At 44.1% G+C, this 26,761-nt stretch overlaps 1 protein-coding gene across 2 annotated transcripts in view; it reads right to left on the bottom strand.

Moving 5' to 3' along the window:
• Positions 1-26,761, bottom strand: part of BMP1 (bone morphogenetic protein 1) — a 984,430-nt gene that overhangs the window by 415,328 nt on the left and 542,341 nt on the right. For both annotated transcript variants that reach the window (XM_069617748.1, XM_069617749.1), the window contains exons 12-13: positions 25,799-25,994; positions 24,755-24,880 (exon numbers count right to left, since the gene is read on the bottom strand). In XM_069617748.1, coding sequence (XP_069473849.1) covers positions 24,755-24,880; positions 25,799-25,994 — 322 coding nt within the window. The remainder of the gene's footprint in view (positions 1-24,754; positions 24,881-25,798; positions 25,995-26,761) is intronic.

Genomic DNA, 26,761 nt, shown 5'->3' with positions numbered 1-26,761 from the left:
GACTGGAGACTGAGGAACAAATTCCTGAGATTAAGATTAAATATTTTACATACTGGGGAAAATTCTTGAGAGAAGAGGGTTGGGGGCCCTAGCATTGAATCTCTGTCAGACCTGTGCTAAGCCAGAAAACCAATCCATCAAACATCTGATGGTGTGCGATGGCACGAGAAGCTCCAGACAACAGCTCTTGAGCAGGTTTGTCTCCGAGTCAACATATTGGGCACACAACCACTTTTGGGAAAGTTTGATTGATGGCCAATCCCAGCAAAAGACTATTGCGGTAGTTAAGATGCTGGAGGACTGTAAGTTAGATCTGTGACATTTTGGCAAGTGCCTTTTTGGGGTTCTGGCGCTCAACCCGTTTCCCTCCAGGAAGGCACAGCTGTTGACAATTGACTTTGTGGAAGTTCTCGTCTCTTTCTCCTTTATTTTGCCCTCTTTCCTCTTCTTCTTCCTTTTTTCTTCTCTGTTTTTAAGAGTTGAAGGTTGAAAAAAATGGTTTATCTGTAATGGATTTATTTTTAAGCTCTTGCTTCTTATTCATAGTTTAAAAAAATATTTTGCTTGTTTGTGAAAGGTTAATTTTGTAACCATATACAATAAAAAAAATAATAAAGTAATCTAGTACAAAGATAACATCACAGACACTGGGCAACCACCAACTGCCAGCGCCAACACTCAACAAAGTTTGTCTCCTCGCCTATTAATTAACCTCTAGGGAACCTCTGGAGTTTGGTTCCCTGACAAACCTTGTGCCTGGCTGCAGACCACAATACGATCAACCAACAAATCAATGCACAGGGGACCATCTATCTCTACTAAACTCCAACCTTTTGAACCTTATATTTAGAAGATATTTATGTTGAAAGGATAAACCAACACTAAGTTTTTAAGGCATAATAAAAAACATTTGTGGGTATGTTCGAGATCAATGGAAGGAAAGTTGCAAAAGAGAACATCTTTCCAAATTGGATCTCCTATCTGTTTTCTACGTCTTTAACCCTTGTCTGACTTTGGAGGCAAGTTTGTTTGTTTGTTTTATTATTTGTATTGTGCACCATGCCCAAGGGTATCAGGGCGTATAGCATAAGATAATTCACAGCTTGGTTAAATACAGTACATGTGAAATATGGACAGTGTACAAAAAGAAAAAAACAAATGGGTAACGTAAATACATAGTAGTTCATATAAAAAGATATACAGAATATATGTACAGGAGGCAGTCAATAACCTAACTAATAGCTGGGATTATTTACATGAAGGGCAAATGGGCCGGTCTAATGTGTCGTAAGTCTACCTAGATGTCAGCATCTTTGAGCCGCCTTATTATGCACGGACGGAAGTTTTGGTGCGATCGATCTGCTCTCAGAGGGGTGGGTAGAGAAATCCACAATTGGGCAGCTTTAACCTGGAAACTACTTCCCCCGACTCTAAATAGCTTAAATCTAGGCACCAGGAGGTCTTTCTTATTGGATAGTCTAGTAGTTCTTGTCACAGGCTTCATGGTGAATCTTTTAGTCAGGTAACACGGTGCCGCATTGTTCAGGCATTTATGTGTAAGAGAGGCAACTTTTAGCCTGATTTTGTCATGTTTTGAAAGCCAATTAATGGCTTGTCTCGTTTTGGAGATATGCTCTCTCCTAGCGATTCCCAATGCTGCTCTAAGAGCATTAAGTTGCAGGACTTGGATTTTTTTAATGGTTTGTTTGTTTGCCCCCATGTACAGTGCATTGCAATAGTCTAGCTTAGATAAGATAAGTGCTCTGGCTAGGGTGATGCAACTATTATTTGATAAGAATGGTTTGCCTGCTCTAATCAATTTGCACGTATATGCCGTGGCAGAAGCCATGGCATTAACCTGTTTGTTGAAGGAGAAGGTGGAATCCAGGTAGAAACCCAGGGTTTTTACCTCCTTGGCAACGGTAATAGTATTGTTATCTATATTAAAGGCAGAGTATTTAGAGCTCATTTTGTTTAGGGTTGATGTCGTGCCTAGGATAATAATCTCAGCCTCGTCATCATTCAGGCATAGTCCATGGGTGGCCATCCATGCCTGGATGATGAGATATACCTTATTCACCAAGGCCAAATCATTATCATAATCCCCAGTAAATGGAAGGAGGATCTGCATAATTAGTGTAGGTGGTACCAAGATGGTCCAGATCATCGAAAAGGGGCTTAGTGAAGATATTAAATAAGGTAGGTGAGACGCAAGATCCCTGCGGCACTCCGCAGGTGATGGGAATGGGGTCAGCAGCTGCCGCAGGCGCAAAGACTCTCATAGTCCGATAATTTAGAAAAGATTGTATCCAGGCTATAGCTTCTACTGAGAAGTGCGCAGCAGAATCTAAGTGACTACATAGGACCACGTGGTCGACAAGGTTGAATGCGGCCGATAAGTCCAAAAGGAGCAGAAGGGCCGATTTCCCTTTATCCAGGAGTTCATCAATCTGGGCCTTCAAATCTATTAGCGCTGTTTTGGTTCCGTGCGGAGGCCGAAAGCCGGACTGCCATGCTCCTAGTAAGGAGTTAGATTCCAAATGTTTTTGAATTTGGGAGTAGGCCATTTTGTCTATAATTTTCAGAAGAAATGGCACGGTCGTAATCGGTCGGTAGTTGATAGGTATCAAAGGGTCTAATGTCTGTTTTTTCAATAAAGGGAGCACCCATGATTCTTTAAGGTTAGATGGGATAGAGCCCGAAGAGAATGAAGTATTAATGAGTTTCGTAATGAAGGGGGCCTGGTCTCTGGCTGTATCCTTTATGACTTGTGCGGGCATTGGTCACCTTTACAATTAGAAGGTTTAAGCGATAGTATGATTTTTTCGGTTCCAATGATGGTGACTTTTGAGAACTTAAAGCAGAGTGGGTATGCAATATTATTAGGTAGTGCATGGGCAATTCTAATGGGGGTGGATCTAGTTATTGAGGCTTTTTTTCAGGGCAATTTTAGTTTGTACGGTTGTGACTTTTTTTGCTAGAGCCTGCTGTAAGTTGGAGCACCATAGCTTGTCCTTTATACAGTTATCTGGCACTGGGATAGGAGCTTCTAGCTCTTTCAGGATGACAAAAAGTTCCTTCATACTTGATTTGGCCTGAGATATTCTGTAGTTATAGGTTTCTCGTTTAGCTAGGATTATTTCATTTTTGTATAGGGTGGTTATGGTGTTGAGGTTAGTATTCTTATCCTCGGAGGGACGTAGTCTCCATGATACCTCACATTGTCTTTTTCTTTTGTAGAGTTTTTAAATGGGGAGTGTACCGTGAGTTAAGATGGGCTTTGGGTTTACTTGGTCTTAATTTAAGTGGCGCTATTGCGTCTAGTGAGGTGGACATCATTTGATTATATTCCTTAACCGATGCATCAGGTCCCAGACTTTCAGGAATCGCATTAAGAGTGGGAAGAATAAGAGGAGTAGGTTGTTACAGGTAATATTCTTTTTATTCCGAGTAAGGATGGGTGGTGCTAGCGATACAGGAAGGAGGTTAGGTTTTTTTGTGGCTAGCGTAAAAGTCACAAGGTGGTGGTCAGTCCAAATCTGGGGGGATATAGAGGAAATTAGGCATTACAGTTGTAGTCTGCCACCTAGTTAAGTGTTCTTCCCTTATTATGGGAAGGGTGTAGTACTCGCTGGGTGAAGCCTAGTTCCATTAGGATGTTTTCCACCCTAGATGCATTTTAATCTTTAGGGTCTTTAAAGCCCAAGTTCATGTCCCCTAGTAGTAATACTTGAAAGAATTTTTTAGGTTATTAGAGACAATATTGGAAATATCTTTCTCAAACGTTGCGATAGGGCCTGGAGGTCATATATCAAGTGGATCGTGAAAGTCTGGGAGCTGTTTATAGTAAGCTTGGCTGTGAGATTCTCACAAGATTTGATGTCAAGGGAAGGTACTAGTCTAATTGGAAGTGTAGTTTTGGCTATGAGTGCAATCCCTCCTCCTCGTGTTTCACGTCTGTCTGATCTTAGGATGCTGTATCCGTTAGGGATAGCCAATGAGAGGGCGGGTCCTGCAGCTGCATGTAACCAGGAGTCCGTGATAGCTAGGAAGTCAAGCTGTTCTGACTGAATGATATTGGATATCTCAGTTGCATGTGCAACCAAAGATCTAGTGCCCTTGAAACTGGAGTTGGCCGATACTCGTGAAGGAGACTCTTCTATATTTTGGGTCTTGGCTGTGGATTGATTGATAGGCACATGTATTGGATGACATTTTCTTTTAGTGCTAGATACTGTAAAGTTAAGGTGAATTATTTTATTAGGCGTGATGAGAGTTCTAGCTAGAGGTTCATAAAGTTTAGCTAGTCTGGAGCAGAGTCTTCCGTTTCTAGCAGTAGTGGCACAAGGTTGGGAGTTATGCGTAGACAGTCCAAGTAAAAGCCTTTTTAGCTTCAGTTACCTTTCTCAACCAACTTATTTGGGGGCAGTGGTCAGGTCATAAGGTTACCAGTGCACAGGGATCTAACTTTACATGCTTTCCAGTGCAGTGGAGTGCTGCAGGCGCGCCTTTTATCCCTTTTCAAGGTAACATTCGCTTGACATTTTTGCTGTGCCTTGGACAGGCTTGTAGCAGTGAATCATGTTTTATTTATTTTTCTAGTGCACAGACTGACTTTTTACCACAGAATGCTATGCTGTATAGGGAATTAACTTCCTGGTGTCATGCTTGGGTTTCCAGGGCTAGTGTAGCCTGGCGGAAATTGGGAAGTGTCTGTCTGGTCCCAATCAACATTTTGGCCCAGGCAGATGTGGGGTTTGATTTTCTCCAGGATTGGGCAGCTCTTACCTGCTTGAACAGTGCAGATCCTGGCTATTGGGACGAATTCTGAGTACGAGGGGCAACCGGTCAATCGTTCTGCATGCCTTCCACTGGGGCTAAGAATCTGAAGGAGCCCGCATTTACATGAAAAACTGTTTCTAAAGGACAACAAGCACTGACAAATCCATTTCAAAGTGAGGCCCTGCTGCTCCTGCTGTGACCACAGAAGACCCTTGGCCAATCCCTATACTTTGGTGATCAATCTATCTTGTGCCCTGCACCAAAAGCCTGACATCGGTGAACGTTGGAAGTATCCCAGGACCCTCCTATGGGCTGCCCATCAGATAAGGCACCTCAGCTGTGATGGTCGCTGTCCCAAACTCAAGGTCTGCAGTGCTCTGACTTGTGGCCTAAGAACTTTGCCTCGGCTGTTCCTACTCCTGCATGAAGGGGGGTCTTCCTGGAGCCAGTTTTCTACCACGTCCACAACAAAAGCCTGATGAGCCCTGACTGGGGTTCACTCTTTCAGCCAGTCTTCCATGTCCTGAAGGTCCATCCTTGTCATGGGATTCACTTTGGCTGTGGTACTAAGGTGTCCGTCATGTCCTGTCCAGCTATAAGTCTGTTGGAGACATTCTAGAAACAGATTGGAACGCGCACACAGCCAGACCCAAACCAAGCACCTATGACAACGGATTTGCATCAATGGTGCCAAAGGCAGAAGTAAGCTCCCCAGTGATTCAGATTATCGCAAGGGGGATTACTTGGAAAATCGGAGTAAAAGGAGTGAACAAACGATTCTTTTTTTTTTGTCCCATTCCGCCATAGGGATTGAATGGGTACCTAACAATCCTACCTGGCTGAGATCGGTAGAGTTCTAGTTAAGGCCGTCCCACCTCCCCCAGCATCACCCTTAATGTGATTATATCCCTTAAATTACAAAACCATGCGCAGGATAACTCTTGAGACTTCCGCTCCAGCTACTGACCTGGAACTTGACTCTTTTCAGCACTGGGCCTACTTACCTCATGGGGAGTGACTGCTAAAGTCAGGGACCAGCCCTATATGCATACAGCAGGGTATATGGTTGTTAGGAAAGATTTTCTCTTTTGCACCTTTCCCTCCATTGATTTTAACGTGACACCCTCTTTTTGATTATTTTTTTAACCTATCCTGACTTTTGCTCATTGTTATGGGGAAACAGACTAGTCCCTCAGACGGTCAGTATGGGGAAACAAAGTTGCCCTTTGCAATTCTTGTATTTTAGTAACTGCACACAGCACCTTCAGTGCAGTGGAATAGGGATACTTAGTGTTCCCATAACTTTTAATCTTTTGGGTTTTTCAACACTTTTTATAGGAGCCCAAGACAAGCTGCTGGCAGCAATACATTTTGTATCCATTTTAGTTTATTTTAAACGTGTACTTTCGCATTTACCGTGACTGGCTACTAAAGATGGCTAGCACCCTAAAATGGCCGTGCCATGAGGTTTTTCGCTTGTTCTTTGGCCATATTGAAGTTTGGCCTTCTTCCTACCATCACAGGTCAGGAAATCCCATTTAAGGTCATGCACTTGCCCTGGAAGGCTACTACTTTCGCAGGCTAATGAGCCTTTGTACGTGTGTACGTGTGAGCCCAAGTGAGGGGCTTCGGACTGTATGGTTCAAATCCACATTGCTTCGTGCCAGAAAGTCTGATACTAGGCGGATGTGAAACCAGTAGTTGTCCCTCATTGGACAACTAATGGCTGTTTGAGTGTGGCAAATCTTTTTTATTGGTGGACTTGGACTGGCTTCCAGCTCCAATTCTGGACAAGAGGACTCCTCCTGCAGCCATTCTTCAAATCTACGTTGGAGCCAAGAATCATATGAAGAGAAGCCTGCTGAAGACCTAAGAATGACTTCTGCAGTGGACGAGCATCCACTCAAGTGACTGGCCCAGTGAAGCCCTACTCCTTCGCAAGATCTCAGAAGACCCTCATCAGTGCTTCAGCCCTTGGACTAGTGGGACTAACTAGTCTCAACGCCTATTCGATGTTGCATGCCCAAAGAGCATTTGGAAGAGTCCCTGCGATGACCGGTGGACTGACCAGTTCTCTCGTGGGTTACCTCACCAGAGACATCGCCGTTCCGCATTGTGCCATAAGTCACCTTCTCCCAAAATGTCAGCAACCTAGCATTTAAGGAGGCCGAACTGGAGCTGCTTCTTTGACCATGCCAGTAAGCTCACCTGGCACCACCTGCAAGTTGTGACCATCACTGGAACTCCTCTTCATCCATCATCTGGTGTTGTATCTTCAAATTGGACCCGACTGGAAGAAGCACTCTACCCTGCAACCTCTGGGAACCCCTTAACCGAACAAAGGACGAAAGATTCTGCTCCCGGCGACTCAGATGATCAACCGTGTGAACTGGGAAAATCAGAGTCAGGGGTTTAAGTAAACAGAACTGCTCCTGACCCCCTGTCATCCATGGGATAACATCGGGCACAAATCCCTTCATCTCCTACCTCCCTCTTTAATTACTTCTGGTTGTCAAACCTGGGCCAAGTATGTTAGCCCTGTGCTAGCCTTGGGATTAAAAGAGAGGAGAACTTCTCGATCTTTGGACAAATACTTATTCCACTTTTAAATAGTTTTTAACTGTTTGAAATCTCCACTGCAAGCCCATCACATCCTTCAAGAGAATACCTTTGCTGGATAAACCTGTATTGGAACCAGTGACTTTTGGGCACTGGGCCCGATACATCTTGGGGGTGGACTTCTTAAATTAAAGGGATTTGGGATTGTACTGATTTCATTAATTTTATATGCAGTTGATTACTTACCAATTTACTTGGTTAATAGTTGACTGATGCATTGTAGGAGAACCTACTGTTGAATGTATACATTTGAGATGTATGTTTTTGTGTGAGAATGCTACCTGCTAGTTTCATTTCTTAGTGTGTTCTTAAAAGCCTAATAAATAACTATTTGTATACATTGTAAGAGTGTGGAAGGAGGAGACTCGACACACAGATGGCATGATTGTTGCAAAAGACTTATTTTGATAGAAAATAAAGGAAAACCATACCTGACCCTAATACTAAGAGGGGTTTCCCTGCCTCAACGCAATACAAAGGATGTGTCAGAATGTTTGAAATCAAAGGTCCACCGTCCTGTGCCAAAACCAATTTCCTTCTGTTACACTTCTAATTAAACAAAAAGGTTGATGGATTTTCTTAATGTGCAAGAATGGTTCCCTTCTGCGGAGCCGACTACTATGCCAGTAGTCTAAAGGGACTATTTCCCAGAGGGAGAGATTCCCTTCCCCAGGTTGCAGTTCTTTGCAAGTGCAGCACACAAAGTTCCAGGTTGAAAAAAAGTCTCAATTACAAAATAAAGCAAAGTTCGGACTCAAAGCCTTGTCATCAAGCCAGTGAGCCCCTTCTCTTTGCCTTTCCCAGGCTTCTCACAATGCCAATAGAATGACTCCCTTCCCTTGGCTTTTCTCACAATGTTCACAAACACCAGGGGGAATGATTCCCTCGCCCTTGCTTTTCTTAGGCTTTTCCCAATGCCAAGAGATTGTCTCCCTTGGTTTTTCTCACAATCCACCTGGTTCACCACCCTGCCAGGTACTATGATGTTGAAGATGATTTTGGTTACATTTCACAGAAGGGTGTGGTTCCCAAACCCTTAAGACTTTCTCCTCTCTATGTCGCAGACCTGGTTTATTATCCTTCCAGGTACTGTGACTATGAAGATGGCTTTGGGGGCAGTTTGCTTTCTGTTGCGGGTCCAAATCTGTTCCTTGCAACCTCTCTGCTCCTTTGTTCTCCCACCAACCATCCCACCTACCTGGACCTCCCTGGGCTTCTTAGCGAAAGGCTCCGGTAGTCTGTGAGCTTCTCTTCCCCATTCGGGCATCTCGTGGTCTCTCCACGAACCACAGTGTCCTTGCTGTGTTCCTCTGCCATTGGACAGTGGGCTTCCAGATCTTCGCGCACACCAGCCCTCCTCGTCGGCTGGTTGTCCTGCCCTCTGCCTTCTTCTCTGCTCAGACCCCGGTGGAGATACTGGGGATGCCTCTGCCGGTTGCCAAGAGTCTCTGCCTCTGCAGTCCAGGCATCTCCCTTTCTTCAGCCGCATTCAAAGTTCCTGGCTCCTACAGGAAGGATCTTACAAGTCGCAAAGTCCTTCTCCCCTTTTTATCCTCAGTGTGTATTTGTCTCACATTGTCTGCACCGCTCATATTGGTTCCATGGAGTACTTCACATTGCTCCACGCCTCCTCCGCATCTCAGAATTTATGTTTTTACTCTGAAGTGGGTTTCTTGTGTTGTTCTTCGGCTCCGTTTCTTCATATGACTCACATATGTAGTCCCTACTCTTCCTCACCCCAGTACTTTCTAGGCAAGTCAGGTCATCTACCCTACAAAAGTACAAGGACATGTGTGGGATTATGGGACTCTGTGTAGGGTCGGAGGATGAGGGAGGTGGAGATATGTTTTGTGTGTACCGCATTCTTCCCAGACAGTCGTCCTTAGTCCCTTAGGCTGGTGGTGGGGGGGGCACCCTCCCCATGAGATCCACCCGCTTAGTACCCATGGTGATTTTTGGGTAGCAGCCTCACCTCTCTGGCCTCATGGGAAGGGACTCTGCCCTAGGGCAAAAGAGACAACATCCAAGGACTTTTCACATCATACTCTCTAAGATGAATTATTGTGTGTTGCCCTATTTGAACTGAGGTTCTAGACTACTCTCACTCAATCCTGAGACCAAGCGTAGTCTGTTCCACATACCTTATGGGTTTTGGCTTACCTCTCAGACTCTCTGCTCACCATAACTAGGTTGGCCTCCAAAAAATCCCCCCCAACCCCAGTGGTTAATTTTAGTAATATATTTTAACAAGTAAAATTTCACTTTAATTGCTACAGTTACATTGTTTGCGTTACTGACTTGCTTTTACTGTGTGTTAGTAATTCCACTTTGTGATTACCAATTGTGTGTGTGTGTGTGTGTGTGTGTATATATATTTATATATGTGTTGTGCAATATATGCTTCACTAATGTTTTACTGGCTTTGCGAGTTAAGGCGTAACAAATAGTATATATTATATTTCTGTCCAGAATGCTATTACTTGACTGTCTATAGGTTAAATGGACTCTTCTCCCTCACCCCACAGCTCCGAAGGTCTGCCTTACAGCTACACTCATTGTTACCTTGTATGAGTTTGGCTACACTTTTTGACAAAAATTGTGTTCCAAGACTATGGTTGGCCTATCACAATCCTCCCAAGGTGTCGGTACTGAAACAGATATAGATGACATAATACAAATTTGGAGTTGTACGGCAGCTGTCTGAAGAACCTGTGCACAAAGTCCAAACATGCAAAGGCTACTTCCCAGAGTGAGCCATATATGGCCATTCCCTACTCCTGCAGTGAATGCAAAAGAGTGCTTAAATCACGAGGCTGGCATTTTGTCCAGTGAAACGGTAACATGGCTACGGCATTGTAAAAAAGTATAGGTGCGCAGGCGTGCACCTAGATATTGTAAAAATAACCACTGCCACCAGCCTGTCTGGGTGACACGGAGTATGGCAAAATGTGCATAAAGTAAAAACAGGGGGGGGCACTGGTGCCTTGCACTACTGCCCATAAGGGAGGTAATAGTGCTATATAACAGACATCAATGGAGGACTGGATACCCCTCCCCCCGCCCCCCCACCACTTTGTCCTTAGGCACAGGTAGCCTAAGGACTTACCAAGGCCATTCAAAAATCATTGATTAAAGTGAGTGGACTTTAAAAGAGCTCACTCATAACTAATTTCATGATCATACAGTCAGCTGATATGCTGTGGTCCCATTGAAAAGGATATGAAAGCTACAAAAAGTCAAATCTTTCTTAGGGGGCTGGGGGGTGAAAGGAGAAAAGGGTGACTATGGACTAGGAGCAGAGTAGCTACTATTTCAATAACATTTATTTACTCTTACGTCTTAATCCCTTTGTGCTATACAACACAGGATATACAGCAACACAATGCAAACAGGTGGATTTCCACTGAGAAAACAAAAAGGTTCCCAAGGCAGCCTGTTTACTGCTGCATTGTATGTTGTAACCGTGTCCAGATGGGAATGCTAGAAACATACAGGTGAGTATTCACCTGTATGTTTCTAATTTGACTAGTCCCTCATGAGTCAGGCCCCCAGATAACAAAAAAGAGGGCTTTTACTCATCATTTTTGACAGATGGGAATGCTAACAGAAAGCATAGGGGTCGGGGGGGGCGTAGGTGTGACCATATAGCAGCCTTCCAGACAATCCCCACAAATATAACACTGGGAGGCTAACCTCCCGAGTATTAATGCCCTTAGAAGGTTGTAATTATTAAAGTGAATATCATATAAAATACTTTAAGGCAACAAACAAACCGTAGTCACTTTAGACACCTAGTCACCTTCAGCTTTTCCACCCTATGACACTATAAGGTGTGCAGTGTTTTAAATATTCTTGGTTGGTTCCAGATAAAACAAAGAGCTGGAGATGCAGACAATGTAGAAGCCATTCTGCTTATATTAAAGGGTTAACAAAAAACATGAGAAGATTAAACTTCTAATTTAAATAAAACTCTGATACACCTTTTGGCAAAAAGGAAGGATTCACACAAAGAGAAATGTTTTCCTTCTAAAAACCGAAAAAGGGCTCCTTCGAACATACAACCTGAAAGTTGCTAACTTTGGGGAGGTGAATGAACAGCAACTTAGAATAGTCACCTTCCAGGACAGTAGTTCAAGGTCCCCAGAAACCAGAGGCTAGAATGATGTACGTGCAGGAAGTAGGAAAACTATGTTGACATCCGAGTCAAGTCATTTTGGGCCTCACAGGAAAAAAAAGGTGAAGGTGGTCTTCAAAAATGCCTTCTAAGTGTAAAATGGTTCAATGGTAAATATCTGAATATTGAGGCTGCATACCAAAAATAATGAATTTGTTCTGCCGATTTGGTGCGGCCATCAATATTCAGAAATGTCACTATTTCAGCGGGTTTTCACCCCCTAGCACCCTGACATTTTCCCCAACAACAATTCCCTGTTCACTCTTTAAATCGAAGGGTGGGGTTCAGCCCCCGAATTCCCACCCAACCCCCACCCTAGCATAAACAAATGCAACTACCTTCTCCCCAGCCCAGCCGGCCACACTACAAACATTCCCCGTAAAAGGCAATTTCACTCCATACGGTGTAAAACAGTTTGAACTGACAGCAAGATAGGCATTGACAGTCAGGCATGATTTGCCCCATTCAGAAATAAAAGACAAGAGGTCATCCAAGGAAGCTTTGAAAGCATCCATACTCATAATGTTGTGTATTGTGTGAACGAATTGATGACTCTTACTGCTATAATTTTTCTTTTGATAGACCTAAACGGCCATACACTAAAATTCATCAGGTACGAGGCATAGGTCAGAAATTCCTCCTTTGGCTCTTTTTTTTTACCAACTTCGGTAGCCCCCTAGTCCTTTTGGTGTCCTGAACTAATTTTCCACTCCAGGCCCAGCTCCAGCAGTGGGCCAGGCTCCCCCTCCACCCCCACCCCCAGGATGCTCCCTGCCGCTCTAGAAAGGAGGCCCCGTCAGTGGTGTTAACCACCACTGGGACCCCAGGGGAACTAAGGGGTTGCAGGTGGGGGGGGGGGGATTTAGTGATTATCATTCGGAGGAGCTGCCCTGCAGGAGGATGTCTTTGCTTGCCTTGGACAATGATTTATTCCCCACAGCCAAGAAAGCAGAAATTGCCAAGGAGATGGAGGGCCATTTACATCTCTAAGTAAGGTAGCACACTTTCTCAAGCAGTCAGCACACAACTATCTAGCAAGATCCCGTGTTGCTTTAACTGCACTGTTCATTTTACATTTCAAACCTCTACTTTACAGGGTAGCTATTTATTCAAACCTGCAAACCTGTCAAGTTGATGTCTGTAATTTAAAGTATTTGTTTTGTGTGGGACTATAACTTGTTTACATCATGCTGCTTAACACAGTGGTTAACTGTATCAAACAATACATGGCAGGTGATGATGACTGGACAAAGATTTTTGCAGTAGGTGCATAAACAGCTGAGCACCCAGACAAATTACATTTACTGAAACACAAGCCACCACAAGCATTTGTAGGCGTTGTGGTCCAGAAATTTGGACAGGGCTGCTCACATTAGTGGCAGGGAGGAGATTGGCTGGTTTGCAAACAATGGTATGGAAGCCTGACCAAAGCAACGCCAGTGGTTATGACTGATTCAGAGACCTACATCCATCAGACTGAGGGCCCTTACAAATTACATTCAAAGTATATATTCAGCTGCATGAACTACTTGAGTATAAGTGAACAATAAGGTTGGTAGTAAAACAATGTAATTCTGGAGTGGAGAGTGTAGTAAAATCAAAAAGTGACTTGGTTTAAAGCTTTGAATTAGGCTATTAGGTGTACGCCAGAACAATTGCAATGGACCACATACAGGATGGAGAAAGGATGTTTGGAGGGACACACATTCTATGGACGCATTTTGTTCTTTACCCATCCATTGCCATGTTAATCCCTATGGTATTCCCAACAACTATCTGCCCCCCTCCCTGCTGAACCACACCCTCTTGGGTACTCTTTAAGCTAGCTCTGTCACAAAGTAACACCACACTTTGTGCTGTAATGGCCCAGCTTGTGGTATATACAAGCATTCTTTGTAGTGTTTAATGACAATTGCCTCTGTGAAAGCTCCTATTGTAATACAACATATCTTAACAATGTGTGTTTTCAGTCAGTAGATTTAAAAGCAATATGGGTGCCCTCACATCAGTTCCTTGAACTGGAATCTTAAAACAAGCAATCGGCAAGCCACTCATTTTGACTTGTGTTTAAGTATTGCACGGGCATTTGCCAGACAACGGCATCATATGCCCAGGTACTCGCACCACTTTCCAGATGTGTCCACCTTATTATCAAGTGGTAGTATAGCAGTGCCTGGCAAATGCCTACCCCAACTCAAAAGCCCAAACTGTTGGATTTGCCCAAGCGTGTTGGTTTTAGTTTGTTCCGCTAATTGAAAGTGTAATACCCAGATGTGGGTGCCTTGTTTGTTATGCCTGGGGAATCAAGCTGTACCTCACTGAGTTGGTCCAACAATAGCCTACACACAGCTCAAGAGTAGGATGGCAAGTATGGACCAGCTTCAAATCGAAATTATGGGGGCATGGAACAAGCTGTGTGAAACAATGACTTAGTTATGCATTTAACTTCACTTTGTGTCTGTATGAGATTTTTTGTAAGTTCTCATTAATTTGCATTCTGGAGCTTGTAGGCTTCCATTCAGGATGGGGAAAATAAAGCTACAATCAAATAATTTTACCATCACTTTTTCCAATCTGCAGGACCTGGGAAAATGATCACCAATGATTGTATCTTTGTTGGTAAAAGCAAAAAGCAAGTGGATTCTAAATCGTTAATTGTGGGAGAGATTTACTCTTTTCTAGACATGTAGTATAAATGTGAAAGGTGAATTTGCATTATGTTTTTACTATTTACTTTTCCAATACTTAGTGGAAACAGTTCAAATTGCCCGTAGGGGCCCTTTTGCAAAAAAGCGCAAACAGTAGTGGTATCCTCCATGCAATTTGGGATTTAAAACAAAATTACCCCAATGCTCTTTTTCATCAACCGGTTTATACAATGATGTACACATTGTCTGGTTGTTTTATCATGTGACTTGTGCATTTTTTTAAGGAATGTGTACAAAACTGAATATTCTTTTTTTATGGTTTATGGTTTAGTACAAACCTTTACAAAAGAAGTTAGTGAAGTAAGAAAAAGAAAGAAAATACATGGAACAAGAAAAGTAAAAAGAACAAAAAGTAAAGAGAACAATTGAAGACAGAAATTTACATTAATAAAACATTTCATTTTCATGGCTTACAATCATTGGTTTAGAAGTATACAATTCATAATAATATTTCTTTCCCTAAAAATCATCACCATCACATAAAAGTTATTTTATATACAGAGTAGCAGCTGTGGTAAGCGAGGTATAAGTACCATTTAACATTCTGTACAAAGAGTGACTTGTGTGCAAAGACTCAGGATTGTATTATTTTAGATATTTAAAACCAAACTTCAATACATATTTGTACCAACTTGAGCTGGGAAGATGTGTGGTCAAGTACCAACATTTCATACTAGGCTCAGATTGTGACTTTAGTACTTAACCGAAGTGTGTAATCCTGGGCAAATTATTTAATCCCACAGTGTGTTTCTTGCCAACATTAGGTGCTCCTTAAAGTGATTCAGTTTGCAGTATGAGCTATTAAAAACAAAAAAAAACACTTAATGGTTCAAAAGATGGGCAGCACAGGGGTCTGGCCCTAACAAGGAGACACGCACACATCTTCCTTTGGAAAATATAAGGCCACATTTATTGAACGAAATTGTGACATTCAAAAGCAAAGCAAATTAAACATGTCAAACAATAAGTCATCAGGGACAATTTTATATTATAAACAGCATGTACCAGACATGGATGTATATGGGATGCCAGGGGAGCAGTGACCCTTCCTCCCTTCCACGTCCAACCAGGAGCTAACATAGGAGGCCGGAAACTCCTCAACCTGCACTCTCCTGATCACACTCTCTCCTGCATGCTAGCACTCCCGCAAACCCTGAACTCAATTAAAATGTGTTTTTTAAAAAAAATGTTGTGCTTCAAATTGTCATTTTGTAAGGAAGAACATGTCCTATTCCTTGCTTCAATGGTTAGCGAGGAGGAGGTGGGGGCTTTCTTTCACAACAAGTTGGCAGGACATCAAGCTCCTCCTCTGTGGCCTGCTGGGAGTAGCCACAGTATTCAGGGAGGTATTGTTTAGCGCACACTATTTTAGATATAAGCACTGGGGGGCCTCATTGCTCAGCCTTTGCAGAAGAGGAGGTGGCATCATCCTCGATTGTAAACCTGAATGGTGGTCAGGGGGAGCAGAGGGAAGGTGATGGGGGGTGGGGGGGTGAAAGGTGAAGGAGGAGTGGAAAGACTAGAAAGGGGATAGCAGATGGAGAGGGAAGAGACATAGATTGATGTTGCCACACTATTTGTTCTGCTTCTCTTTTGCTCTGTAGTGTTTTTTCATAGCTCAGTTATAGCATTATGTTGAAAAAAGGTACACAACATTTGTCTTAGGGCATGATAAATTGGGATTAATCTCTCAGACTCTTGCCAAGGGTTCTGCAGTATACAGCTTTCATTTTTCATGCTTTGGCAATAGATTTCCTTATGGGGATGGGGGGGGTATGGAAGATGAAGTGAGCAGCGAATGGAAGGTGAAAGTAGTGAGGGAGCTTATGGAAGGAAATAAACGAGCAAACGGAAGAAGAAAGCAGAAGACTTTGGAAGGGGTACTGGCGAGTCTGATTTTGCAAGGGATGAGCTGGTTGAATGCGAGAGCAGATTTCCAATTTGAACACATTGAGTGAATCTGGGCAAATCACTTTATGTGAGCAAAACCTGGTGAGGTGAACAAGCCGTTTCCAGTCAGAGTCATGCCCCTAAACACACAGCACCAATAGTAGACAAAGACAACTTTAACAACATGCAACATTAGTTGCACTTGTGACAGCCATTAACAACTACCGCCATAAATTCCACACCCATGACACACCAACACGGGAACATCTGTCAGCCTTGCCCAAGAATCTGTTTGCCTTAAATCTGCCACAGAGTGCAATCCTAACAGGCATATTTATCAAGCATTCAAGTTGTCTTGCAAGTAAATGTGTCAGCCCTGTTCCTAACAACCTGGGTTTGAATCCAGGCTTCTGAACCGTATAAAGCAGTCTAACAGACTAAACCAATTTAAGGGTGCAAATGGATTTTTCCAGATCGAGGAAGACAATGTTTGCTGGATCACAGATCTGAGAAATCTGGTGTTAACAGAAGAACATGTTTAGGGTACTCCAACATAAGTTCGGTCACCCTGGTCACAAACTTGGCCCACCCAGATACAAATTCCTGGAGCCAGGCCTGTTCCCCTCTCATGAGGCGCAATCCAAAGCCTCAATAGAGACTGCAACTCATCATTTATATGAGCTGCATTGTTAGCCCATGAGGCCACTGATGCAGTGGTACTGCAAAAGTGCCCCATTTTGTCCATCAGTGAGTTTTCTTACCAAGTCAGTGATTTAGAGTTAAAGGCAGGAGGTAGCTCTTTACTTCTCAGAGGCTGCACCTTGGTGCAGACAATTTTACTCCAATTTACACCCAGATCAGCAGCACAATGGCTATGTGACTATTTTGTTTTTAAATCATGTGACCTGTCAATTGTCTTTTTAGTCCTTTTTCGTGTTTCATAGCAGAACAGCCATCTTTGGCTATTTGCTTATATGAGCTTCGACTCCGATCTCAAATAGGCTCCATGTTCAATGGAATTCCATTTGAGCTTGGCGAGGGACTGCCAAATAACTCAATCCACCTTTCTGATGAGGCTAGTCTTCACTGATTGGGAGGCTGACAAATGTCTGAAAGGAACACTGGATGCAGTTGGGGGGCTAAGGTCACACATAGGTGAGCGTGTGGGATGTATGCGCAGGGGAGGGGTGTATGTGGTGGGAGATTAGGGCAGAATTTCATTTTTGCTGTTCTGGCACCATAACATTCTTGGTCCGCTAACCATTTTGCTAGCTTGTTTTTGTTTTACTGGTCTTTTGTGGAAACATGGACTTCCCTCACTGTAACCAGCAACCAGCTTTCTAATGCCAAGCCCTGGTAGTTCTTATCAGAGTTTGCTTTTCAAGCACCCCATTTTGGTCTCAGCGCCATTCCATCATTGTACAAATGTGTCAAATGAGTTGTTGTGAAGTAGGCTAGTGACAGATGTGATTTATTGTTGGCTACACAAGCGATGTAGCCTCTTTTACAGCATTAGTAGGACAATGTGCCTATCTGGTACAATTGGGGTACTAATGTATTTATTTTCAGTCCACCCAGCCACTTTGTTGTGGGCCATCGCTTCGATCATGTGGGCAATGAGGCATAGCCAAGATGGCAGTTTTCCTGACATATGCTAATCCTGAGCCGGCTTCAAGCCAGATTCTAAACTTATGTGGAGTGATTTAAAGGACACAAGACTTCCCAATCTATTCCCAGCGAGGGGAACCATGTGGTTGGTGCGGTTTAGAGCTAGCATGATTGGCTGGCCACTAAAATCTTTGAATGCTTCCTGGTGATGCGATTGGAAGGCTAGCTCTGGCAAGCCCCTGAGCAAATGTATTAACAGTGGGAGACCTGCGCATTCCCTGGGAAAGCTGTACCCAAACTCCTGGAAGACAGCAGCAGAACATTGGTGGCTGCGGATGACCAGGTTGTGGCAAAACTGTCTGGACCGCTGGAGCCTTTGTCTTTACACCTAACTTGTTCCTGGGTCCCTGATATATTCCCAAGATTCCTCATCAGGGGTCCCCCTGGGTACAATGTTAGTGAAGTTTTGCCATCTTCTGCCCGATGTTTATTGACTGGAGGGAATTTGTGCAACCTGCTCATCCTGGCTCTCAAACACTGAGCAGCCACTCTGCTTGCGGATTTGCTCTGGTGTCCCCGGTTGCTGCACCTGTACGGTACATGGAGCGCATAGCTTACTTTTCACCATAGCCTTCATTATCCCCCATGCATGCGGCTGACCTACTGCCTACTGACTTTGCCCCATTTCACTTTATGGAATATTCAACACAACTTAGAACTCTGCTAAAGTGATTTTGAGAATACCAACCTGCCCCTGGGCATTTTCCTTGTACTCCTCTGGGTTTCAGGCAGTTCTAGACCACAAACTAGATTTTTAGAAGGCACCTGTGATTTTACATGCATTTTTAAAGTCATGCTCTCTACTCCTTTTACTGTTAAAGTAGATGTACACTGTATCTAATTTAAGTGACACATACTATTTTTTCCAGTGAGTTGCAATGGTAACGCATATTAAAATGTAAATTTTGTGTGGAGGCCTCTGGGCGTGTTTAAAAATCGTTTTCCACCCTACTGTTACAGATAGCAACATGTGTATTTATATCATTGTAATACTACGACCTAGATAGCCAGAATTAATGTTGACGTTTGGTGTTGGCCGTAGGGGATTTACGACGATTTCCCCTGCGTTGTAAGTGCCTAGGTCCCTTCCCCTTGCATGTGGTTGTGTACTTACCACCAGGTAAAGGACCTACAAAATACTACAGGAGTGGGTTGTGTCTTTTGTACACTGTACTCCTGTGCAGACACCGGGGATTTCTAACTATACATTAGAATGTCTGGTTCTTTGTTTCTCCACACCCAACCCCAGTTACTATATGACACTGTGCACCCATTTGTGATAGTGAACCAACATTAAAGTATAGGGGCGTGTAGAGTTCCCAAAGACGTTTAGTGTTTTTTAAAAAAAATATAGTGTATTTGAATGCTGTGTATTAGGCGATCAACTATTTATTTGACCGGATGGAGTTTTATTGTGTACCATAGTAAATGTATATATTTTGCAATACATCAGAGCAGTGTATTTGTCTTTGGATGCATGTGTAGACTAAACCGCACCTTTAAGTCAGAACACTACTACTTCCTGAAAGTTGAGCCTTGACGTTCTGCAGAGTTACCTTAGCTTTCAGAGAGATTCAGTTTCCTTCTTGGCTGGTTGCTTTACCTCCTTGTTGTGCAGCCCTCAACATGGGGGGGTGTAAAAAACTGCCTTCAAGTATGCTTGTTGGGTTAACTTGCTGCTGTTGGTCTTCGGTGTACTCACTTGAGGGTAATTAACTGTGCAGGTTAGGGATACTCCCATCCCCTGCTATGTGGTGGTTTCACCACAGAGCACTAGAAAATCTAGCCGCTGCTCATTCTGCCTCCAAGACGGTGGATGGATAGGATTCCCTGGGTTTATCACCCCTCTCCAAGATGCTCTATTATACTTTCCCCTTTGAGGACATCTGGCACCTCAAACATAGAAAGAGTACTGCAAGTCCCAGCAGCTCCTGTCTCTAGTTTCATGTGTTCATCAGAACCAGCTTACTCACAAATCAGATTAGAAGGCAGATTTCAGACTACCAGTGAACCACGCAGTGAGGTGGGGCCGCTGCACCAGTTCACCCAGTGAGCAAAGGCAGCTGCGTAACACCACAGAGCCATGAACAAACACGTAGGGACTTTCAATACTGCCCAGATGCGACAGGGAATACTTACAAGATGTGGCACCAGCAATTAAAAATAATAAAGTCTGTTTTTCTCGTTCCCAATATGAGGAGGATAACAATTGTATAAAAAGGAGCCAGTTACAGAAACCGTGAACAAGGGGCCAATTGGAGGACCCAAAACAAGTCAGCAAGAATAAAGACCAATCCTGAACCGAATTACAAACCCACCGACCACCCCAGCAGTATAAAAAGGGCTGGAGGAAGCCACTTGAGGGTGCAGACTGGGCTGAAACAGATATCCTACTCACCACTCCCTGGGGAATAGGGAAACCGCTAATTTGACCGAGGTGGCCTACCTGCTGTCAGCCATACAGCAGAAGTTCTGCCAGGAAACAGGGTAGAGACCAGGCTGTGAGAAGTAGTGGGCACGAGGTGAAACCCACAGCTGGGTTCTACTATAGAAACCTGGAGGAGGATGGAGGGTCCGACAACTGAGAACAGTCCCCTGAAAAGGGGTACCAATATTGAATGCCTAACAAGGACCCCGATTAAGGGATGAGAACTACACAAATAATCAAAGGGAGACAAATGTGTGTTGTGGAGGAAAGGAAACCACTATCCCAAACCTAAAGATTTGGGGAGCAAGTATTCTGTCCTAGAGAGAGAGCCTGTCAGTTTTGGTGAAAATAAACTGTTAAACATTTAGGCAGAGTTGTGATGAATCAATGTCTGAGGCACCAGTGGTCCAGGGATGAATATCGTTTTCTAGACCAATCGGCCCCATACCTCCAGTACACCAGAAGGGATCCAAACAGATTGGAAACACAAGAAAACTGTAAACCTCCTTATCCAATTTTGGTAACGTGGATGGATAGGCAGGCCTATTGCCGCAGGGTCGTGGATTGTTGGCTAGTTGCAACACAGCAAAAATACAATTATTACCTAATAATAGAAGGGACTGTCCAGTCAAGGTTGAATAAAAATATCTACTTTATTATTAAACAGACAGATTTAGCACACTACAAAATACAACCCACCCTGTAAAGGAATGCAGAGGACAGTTTCAAGAAGTAAAAGGGAGGCACTCTGGATACTGACACGAGGGTAGTTGGTAAAGTAATTGATCACAACAGTTCAAGGGTACATAGTATCAGCACAAAGGGAGCAATGGGTCGTAAAGTGCCACTGGGACCTCCGGAGAAGGACCAGGAGACAGAACAACAATGTACTTTGTGCTTGTAGATGTTCTTGGAGCCCAACAGGGTCGGGTCGGTTTCAGGGCGCTTTACAGCTTCTTCGACAGAGTTCAAGACTGGAGACAGCTGTGGGTATCAGGCGGAAGGCAGTTCGGCTAGGGAGGCTAAATGGGTGGTTGCAGGCTGGCCTACGCCGCGGCTCCGGGTCAAGCATTGTTGTCTCACTGCTAGTTGGTGGGTCTGAAGCATTGGTTGAGGCGTCTCGGACGGCGTTAGCAACTACAGCGGACCAACAGTCAGCGGTGCAGTCGGTTGCTAGTTGATGCTTATCGATGCACTCCTAGCTTCTTCACTGGGCTTGAATTGTCCTTTGAGGCAGACGGCCCAAAGCAGAGGAGTTTGTGGCAGGCAACTGCCTTGTCCTTGGTTTGGTTCTGAGACTCTCTGGTATTTCCCAGCTAGGAAGATTGCTGCAGAGCCTAGCAGAGCATGCTGTGTTCTGGCTGGGTACCGGTTCTGGAGCTGCTGGAGGCTCCTCTGGATTTAGTATCTCCCTCTGATCCCTGGGAGATGTTTATGGGGGGGGATCTTGGTTCCCTCTTTGGAAATCCTGGCCTTCCTTTACTGGAGGAAGCTTTAAGGCATACTGTACCTTCAGCCAGGGTCCAATGCAGAGTTGTTCTTGTTACTCCTTGCAAAGTTTTCAGAACTGCCCAAAAGAAGGGTGCAGCCCTCTTTTAAAGCCACAAATGGGCCACAGTAGGCAGGCTAAGGCTACCTTAATGAACCAATCCTGGGTCCCTACCAACAATTTCCTGTAGGCATGAGATCATAGCCAGAGTGCTTTGCAACAGAAAAGGTAAAGAGGTGAACACATTTAATATTAAGTCCCACCCATATTCCCATCTGTTGTGGATCAAAGGGTCTCTCTAGTTAATGGAGCTCACTGTGGTTCCAGATTAAAGCGGCAGGTCTCACTTGAAGCTGCGGCGGGACCAGACTTTGTCTCCATCAAATCACATACTCGTACCTGCTGAATAGGGTGTCCTTGCGGGGATGACTACTGTAATCCATGCATTCCCAGACATGACATTTCACTGTCCATTGATGCTAAGGGAGGGAGCTGGCTTCAGGTGACAGTGCATATCAAAGGTTGTTGGGAGTTTCCGGTCTCCTTTGTTCACATCTGCAGCTAGGACCCATGTAGGCCTGTCTGAAGTATACTCTATTGGTATGCTAATTATGTTAATTGCTGCTACCATTCTGCAGTACTTGCACAAAAGGACAGGGCAGATCCATGGAGCATTTGATAGTTAATTAGGCTGGCCATGGCAGGAGGAAGGTTTTGCCCTTCCCCTTCTGAGAGACGAGGTGTTATCCGGACTGTCATATCCCAACTAAATATGACAGGGGGACTGCGCTTGTAGGCTTTGTCCACCCAGAGTACACGGATCCATGTGTATGTCATGCAGTGAACATTGGAAAATGTGTGCGGATTAGCCCCACACGTTTTCCAGAGGCTGATCTACCATCATTCAATTTCGTATACATTTTTGAAAAAGACAGGCGAGCGCACCCCCTCCCTGCGGATGGTTGATTTCCTCACAAGAGTCGTCACAAGTTGAGGACAACCGTCACTTGTGCTAAGTGGTTTGTATGGGCCGATGCTGTTCTATACAACAAAGACCAGTGGAAAGCCTTGGTTTGTTGGTTGAAAGAAACTATCAAAGTCCTGGTTCAGTAGGAGAAATGAAAAGTAGGCAGACGGGAATCTCTGTCCAAGGAGGATGACACAAGGAGTGTAGGGCTACGTTTTTGAAGTGAATAATGAAATGCTGGATTACTGCACAGCTGCTTTGGCACCCTGTATTACAGTCTCAATGGCTACATCTGCACAGGCAGTGGCCCTGCAGTCCAATTAATGTAGGTTGCTGTCTAGGGCAGTCTCAGTGCCCACTGACAGACCTACACAGCAGAGCCAGGGTTCCAGACAAAACACTTGAAGGGCACATAGGGACAAACGTGCTGTTCGATAGAACCAGGGGTCCCATAACTGAGTGACTCGGCTGTGCCGGTAGAATCAAGGGAAGGTAGCACCTTTGTGGTTGTCTGGTGGGGTGAAATGCGGAGAGTCCAGCAGTACTTCAAAGTCAGATTGAGGATTTTAGAGCAGTTGCAAAACCTGTGTCTTCAATGGGTAAGTTACTCTTCCAGGTGCTTTGCTATAGTTCCTATCTATTGACAGAGGTATAGTGCAGATTTCCCCTATTCTTAGAGTTTTTTTTGGAGAACTGGATGCCATCCAGCTTTCAATCAAGTACACTGCACCATTCATTTGGTGGCTGCCCATTCCGGGGAGGTCCCCACACAAACCTACCATGGAAAAACTCAGGATGTGTATTCAACAGTGAAACAGACACAAACTTCTCCATTCACACAGATCTGGTTGAGTTCCCGGCCTGGAGTGTCGGGCAGGCAATTACCTTATAAGGTACACACTTGTTTCTATGATTACAATGAAAACAAAGCCTAGTTCAGTTTTATCACAGGACTTCTAAATCTAGGTTGCCATTTAATGAGGGCCTGCAGAGGACAAACATTTGTTCCCAAAAGCAGCAGTGTGCAGCTGCCTAAAAAACAGAAAGAGAGAGGTCACCAGCCACTGACTACAACAAACCGAACGACTTACTGTAGGAAGCAGACTACATGGCACCTTGCGGGCACCTGACCTGCGGGTCTGAGGACTCGCAAATTTATACAGAACAGAGTTGCAGTGCCATGGAGGCCCTGAATGGTGTGCCAAGCCAGTCGAGGGGGAAGAGTAGGGAAAAGTAAAAACATCAGGGGACACACTGTGAGGTATGCATTAGGACTTTCATCCTAACCAAGGCAAATACAGAACATCCACGTGGCCGGGACAGAAGAGGTTAAAGTCCAGGAAAGCGCCTGCATGCAATGCCTTCAGACATTGGTTGACGCACTATATCTGCCCTGTTTTGATAATAGTTTCAATTGGTTAGATTACTTTGACAAAATGCTTTAAAGCTTAATATAGTATCGAATTAGGAGATTGGGCAAAGATATTGACTGATTCGTCATTCATTCCTGAATAGGAAATTATATTCAATTTATGTGGGTACATTCAGAATAGCAATGCTCTAAATATGTTCGAATTAAGCGACATGTTTAACCCCAATTTTCCCATTTTGAGAATAATTTAAATAACATGTTTTAATTGCATTTTTTTTTTTTTTTAAGTTTGACCATGTACCAGAAGAGGGGTTCTAGCTCCCGAAAACAGTGTGCACATTAAATATGTGGCTATTAAGTTCGAGGGGAGAAAAAAGCAGTTATGTTGATCACCAAATGTATGAATGAGCACATCCAGATCAATTTGCAAAGAAAAGTATTGGAATATTGATTATTAAAATGTAATACCTAACGAAATTAACAATTTGTGCATCCAAAAACACATTTTATGCTGTTGTATAGGCCACACTTAACATATTACTGAGAGCAAGCTCATAGTGACGGTGCACTGCTGGGGCTGGGGGTGGGAGCTCATACTACTAGGCTCATGGCTAGCAATGCCTGGTTTGTTGCCAGGACCGCAAGCAAGATCCTCACCTTCACATTTTCGCTTGTCTGTGGCGAGCTCATATCCAGGTTCACAGGCACATTTATAGCTTCCCAGTGTATTTACGCAACGCTGCTCACAGCCTCCATTGTTGGGTCGTGAGCATTCGTCCACCTCTAGGATTAAGAAAACAAAGATAAGAGTAAGATTGGAGGAGTGCCTATAAAGCATGTGCCCCCTAATCACCACTAGACAAACTAACATTACAAGTGCTCCTCCTCCCCTCTCCCCGCACTGACCCTTCTACCCCGACCGGCACTTCCCCTCTCCCCCGCTATTCTTGTTACAGCAATTGCACGATCCGAATGTCACAAGGCCTAGTAGGACAGTTTTTGTTTTTGACATCCCTGTTCCCCCATGTCTTGCTGCGCCTTGAAACACACTGTGTATAGGCACAATCCAAATACCCAATAAATAAATACATTAAAAAAAGCATACATGGCAACATGTCCCTGCCATTCTGAGGTGGCTCACCCAGAAGGAGATCTTCATTTACACAGTTTTAGTTTGGCTTTTTCCATGATGAATTCACGATTAAAAGACTCAGAACGCAAAGAAATATACAGCAGTGGATGAGCATCTTTTGAACAACCAGTCATGGCGACACCTATGTACCGGACTATCACACAGGACCGTGGGCCTTCACCAAGCGGTCTGCAGCACAGGTGATCATGAACTCTGACCTCCTCAAAGCAGGCTAGACAGACAGACACACACACCACCCCCCCTACCTCTTCTCTATCCCTCACATGACCTCCAATCAGCAGACCATGGTGCATATGAATGGTGGTAATATTGTCTAGAACCTATACACCCTACACCCAAACGGATTAGAACATTCACTGCATAGTGGTTCCCACCTTCGCTGCCCAGTGCTCCCCACCTTCACTGCCCTGCCACCAAATACAGATTTGGACATCATGCCTGACTTGTGAGCCCCTCCAACTAATGACTTTAATTATAAACTAGGTCTCCTTGCATTGGATCCAATACCTTCACCGCACAATGGCTGACCTCAAGCAACAGTTGCCTACCTTTGAAGAAGTTAACAGCAAAGCCTGCTTTATTGATGGAGCCATCAGACACAAACTTCATCCAAAGCTTGTTGGAAGTGCTCTTGATGTCATCGGGTTTGTCGTAGCCACAGTAACGTCCTACAAGTGGGCTGGACTCGCTGTTCCCATCTCGGATTTCCAAGTAGTCATACGCACAACTGTCATGCCTCTCAATCTGCAGAATGTAGGGATGATTAAGGAACAGAAGATGCACTTTTATAGCTGAGTTACACTCCAATCTGCCTGCAAGAAGGAGTCACTGTAAGAACAGTACTTCTGCCCGTTTCCCTGTGCTCACCGATTAAAGCTGACCAGACATGATTCATTGTTATGTATGTCATTGCTCTGCACTGCAGAACACAATTCTCTACTCTCTGTACTGCAAGATCCTACACCAACTTGGTTCCTGCTCTGTTTTGCATTCATAGTATTGCACTGCTTCATTGTGATCCATGCTCCCAGTTGTGTTTAATAGTGCAGCATGCCACAATAATGCTGTTTAACCTGCATGCTTTACAACATTTTAGCACCTGCAGTCCCCTATCCGTCCTCTGTGCTGTATGGCAATATAACCGCTACAGTGCTTCGACCTTGCACTCTGCACACTTATAGTACTGAAGCACTGACAGGGAGACTTTCCATAAGTTATTTTATGGGGGTTTAGGAAGACCAGCCTCTAGTGTGTGTGGCAGGTTCCTTTAAATGATTCCCACTCTCACAATGGTAGCAGGCGTTCGGGCTACAATTCCATGTTTGGGGAACTGCAGTCTGATGTTCTGGGACCCCCTACTCTTTATCAAGCCGCTTTTTGTGGGAGTTTCTAATTTATTTGTGGTCAGAGGGAATTCTGCTAGAGTCCCCCATCCATTTTTATCTTCCTTAAGGTTCATTTATTTAATCTATTATTATTAATGTGATTTGGTTAATTAAAACCTTTAAACA

The sequence above is a fragment of the Ambystoma mexicanum genome, chromosome 10, assembly GCF_040938575.1.
Source record: "Ambystoma mexicanum isolate Mex_15411 chromosome 10, UKY_AmexF1_1, whole genome shotgun sequence".
NCBI lineage: Eukaryota > Metazoa > Chordata > Amphibia > Caudata > Ambystomatidae > Ambystoma > Ambystoma mexicanum.
This window is presented reverse-complemented; position numbering and strand designations above follow the sequence as displayed.